This window comes from Nematolebias whitei, chromosome 1, assembly GCF_014905685.2.
Source record: "Nematolebias whitei isolate Nwh7 chromosome 1, NemWhi1, whole genome shotgun sequence".
NCBI classification, from domain to species: domain Eukaryota; kingdom Metazoa; phylum Chordata; class Actinopteri; order Cyprinodontiformes; family Rivulidae; genus Nematolebias; species Nematolebias whitei.
The window spans coordinates 42403481-42406834 of record NC_056498.1 but is presented as its reverse complement, the minus strand read 5'-3'; the positions used below and the strand labels follow the sequence as shown (position 1 = coordinate 42406834).

At 47.9% G+C, this 3354-nt stretch overlaps 1 protein-coding gene across 1 annotated transcript in view; it reads left to right on the top strand.

Annotated features, from left to right (window-relative positions):
* The first annotated feature begins 1041 nt into the window (after positions 1 to 1041).
* Positions 1042 to 3354, top strand: part of LOC119417270 (nephronectin) — a 20842-nt gene continuing 18529 nt past the window's right edge. Inside the window, exons 1-2 of the mRNA XM_037684514.1 lie at positions 1042 to 1161; positions 2350 to 2450. Coding sequence (XP_037540442.1) covers positions 1094 to 1161; positions 2350 to 2450 — 169 coding nt within the window. The 5' untranslated portion in view covers positions 1042 to 1093. The remainder of the gene's footprint in view (positions 1162 to 2349; positions 2451 to 3354) is intronic.

Sequence of the window (3354 nt, the reverse complement as noted above, 5' to 3'; positions counted from 1 at the left end):
TTAAATATAAAAATATTAAATATTAAAATATTAAAATATTAAAATATTAAAATATTAAATATTAAATATTAAATATTAAATATTAAATATTAACAGATAAAAACAGATTTATAGGACCAAATGTGAAAAATGAGATTTAAAAGAGTTGTGATCGACTTTAATTAAACACCAAGAACAGAAAGATGAATGAAATATAAAATGTTTGTTGGAGACAGAACCAGAACCAGAGAGACAGAACCAGAACCAGCAGGACAGAACCAGAACCAGAACCAGCAGGACAGAACCAGAACCAGCAGGACAGAACCAGAACCAGCAGGACCGAACTGGGCTCAGAGTTCTGCAGAGCTGCTTCTCTCACATCGATGTGAATAAAAACATTTGATGTTCAGGAAAGGCAGCGCTCCTTGAAGGAATGCTTGTCGCCCGCCGCTCCTGCACCACACAGACCGCGGCGGGGCCCACATCAGGGATGACTCTCAGCTACTGACCTGCTGCTGTCTGGACTCTTAAACTTCATCTGATAATTTCCGTCCAGTGAATCTTCAGGAGATATTTTGCTAACAGACTGACAGCGACAACAACATGATGGCCCGCCTTCTCCGGGCCAGAACCACAGCTGGATTAACACTTTTGCACGCTGGTGCTCCTGGCGGGTCTCAGGTAACACTGCTGCTGCGCATGCGCCGGCAGCTAATTAGTGTTTAATTAGTGTCTGGATGTGCGCGTGAGGGGCACGTTCAACCCAAACAACAAACTCCTCGTGCACACGCAACTCCGACCAATCACAGAGCAGCACGAGCACGAGAGCTGCGTGAAGCTGACTCGACACCCCACCACGCACACCACACGCACCCCACCACGCAGCTCAGCAGAGTTGAGCTAACGCTCGTGCGCGTGCGTCTACCGGCTAGCAGTCACCAGATCCAGAACGAGGTTCGGTTCGGCGTCAGGAGCAGAACTCGTTGGATCAGCGCGTGTTCAGGTTCCGGTTCGGCTCACGCGCTGGTTCTGTTCAAACTCCGACGTGTTTGAACCGGATCGAACCCGAGGTCGGTTCTGAGCAGGACGGGCTCGGTTCGGAAACTTTAACAGGATGCTGGTTCTGGTTCTGCTGTCCCGGTTCTGCCTGCTGACCCGGAGCCAGAGCTTGGACCAGGACAGGTAAACAAGTTTCTGTTTTTGTTCATAAAGTTTAATAAAATAAATAAATAACTTTAAACAGCTGTTTCTGCAACCGGAAGTCTGTCTGTTAGTAAAATATCTCTGGAACCAACGAAAGTTTTCTGTGGATCTTCATCTTAATTTTGGACCGAGTGACCAGTCAGTCAGTCAGTCAGTCAGTCAGTCAGTCAGGGTGGTAGTAGCTGAGAGTCACCCCAACACCAGCTGCAGCAGCTGAAGGTCCACACTGAGGTCCTGACCCGCTCCGGTTCTGTCAGGAGGCTGGTTCTGGTCCCCCAGGATCCAGTTCTCAGTTTGTGTCACATTTAGTATTACTGCTGGAACACAAAGCTGAAGAAGCTGAAACTGTTTGCAGCTGGAAGCTAAAAGCTAATGCTAATTCAGTTTATTGATAAAGCTCCAAACAACAGAATCGTCTCAGAGCACCGAACAAAACATTCACAATAAATAAATAAAAATAAATAAAAATAACAAGTTAACACTATTTATCTGAAAATGCCAACCAAAAGTAGCTAAATATAAGCTGAAGTAGCCAAAGTCCAGCTGTAGGTAAAGATGTTTATCTGATGGATTTTTATAACTTCAGTAAAATACTTAAAAAACTGAGTCACAAAGTCCAGCAGCCTTCAGCTGCTGTATGAGCCGAACGTTGTGACGGACAAACAGCTGAAACAGCATTAAGGAGCCTGAACAGGAGGAGTTCTCCTGAGAGAGGAGAGATGGAGGAGAACTCTCAGACGGAGCCGAAGCTCCTGATGGAGGAGGAGCAGCTGAAGAGTGACAGAGATGGAAAGTATGTGGAGGAGGTGGAGACGCCTCCTCTGCTCCTATAAGTCATGTTCAGACAGGCTGCAGGAAACAGGAGCCGAAGGGGAGGAGCCACACAGCCCCTCAACCAGAACCAACAGGACCAGGCAGTCTGAGACCTGCTGGACCCAGACTGCCTGGTCCTGCATGTCTCTGTCTGGTCCTGCAGGTCTCAGACCTGGTCCTACAGGACCTGCTCAAAGCTGAAGGACTCAGACCTGGCCCAGCAGGATTCTGTCTGGTCCTGTAGGTCTCAGACCTGGTCCTACAGGACCTGCTCAGAACTGCAGGTCCAAACAGGACGTTTGTTTGTGGCTGCAGGAATCAAACCCACGGTTCATGAGTCTGTCTCTGCTGCAGCTGGATGGACCGGGCTGCACTGTCCGATGGTCTCTGTCGCTATGGTAACGGCCAGGACTGCTGCTGGGGCTGGAGACGGACGGACCGAGGACAGTGTCAACGTGAGGACAGACGCACCACCACACACACTAAACTTTCTGACCCGAGTACGGTCCGGTCCTCAGGTTCTGCTGTCAGGTGGTCTGGATCAACAGTTTTTACAGAGATTCTGGATCTGGCTCAGAGTTCTTCTTTAAGGCTCAGCTCTCCTTACTGACCGATCTCAGATCAATATATTAATCAATATTGATTAATATTACACACCACTTTATTTATAAAGCATCAACAAAGTGCTGAACAACAAAACAAACAAACAAACAAACAAACAAACAAACATAATAAAATGGATAGATCCACAGAGGACAGATCCACAGAGGACAGATCCAGAGGATAGATCCACAGATGACAGATCCACAGAGGACAGATCCAGAGGATAGATCCAGAGGATAGATCCAGAGAGGACAGATCCAGAGAGGATAGATCCACAGAGGACAGATCCACAGAGGACAGATCCACAGAGGATAGATCCAGAGGATAGATCGAGAGAGGACAGATCCAGAGGACAGATCCAGAGGATAGATCCAGAGAGGAAAGATCCAGAGGACAGATCCACAGAGGACAGATCCAGAGGACAGATCCAGAGGATAGATCTAGAGGATAGATCCAGAGAGGACAGATCCATAGGATAGATCCACAGAGGACAGATCCAGAGGATAGATCCACAGAGGACAGATCCAGAGGACAGATCCACAGAGGATAGATCCACAGAGGATAGATCCACAGAGGACAGATCCACAGAGGACAGATCCAGAGGACAGATCCAGAGGATAGATCCAGAGAGGACAGATCCAGAGGACAGATCCAGAGGATAGATCCAGAGAGGACAGATCCAGGGGACAGATCCAGAGGAAAGATCCAGAGAGGACAGATCCAGGGGACAGATCCAGAGGATAGATCCACAGAGGA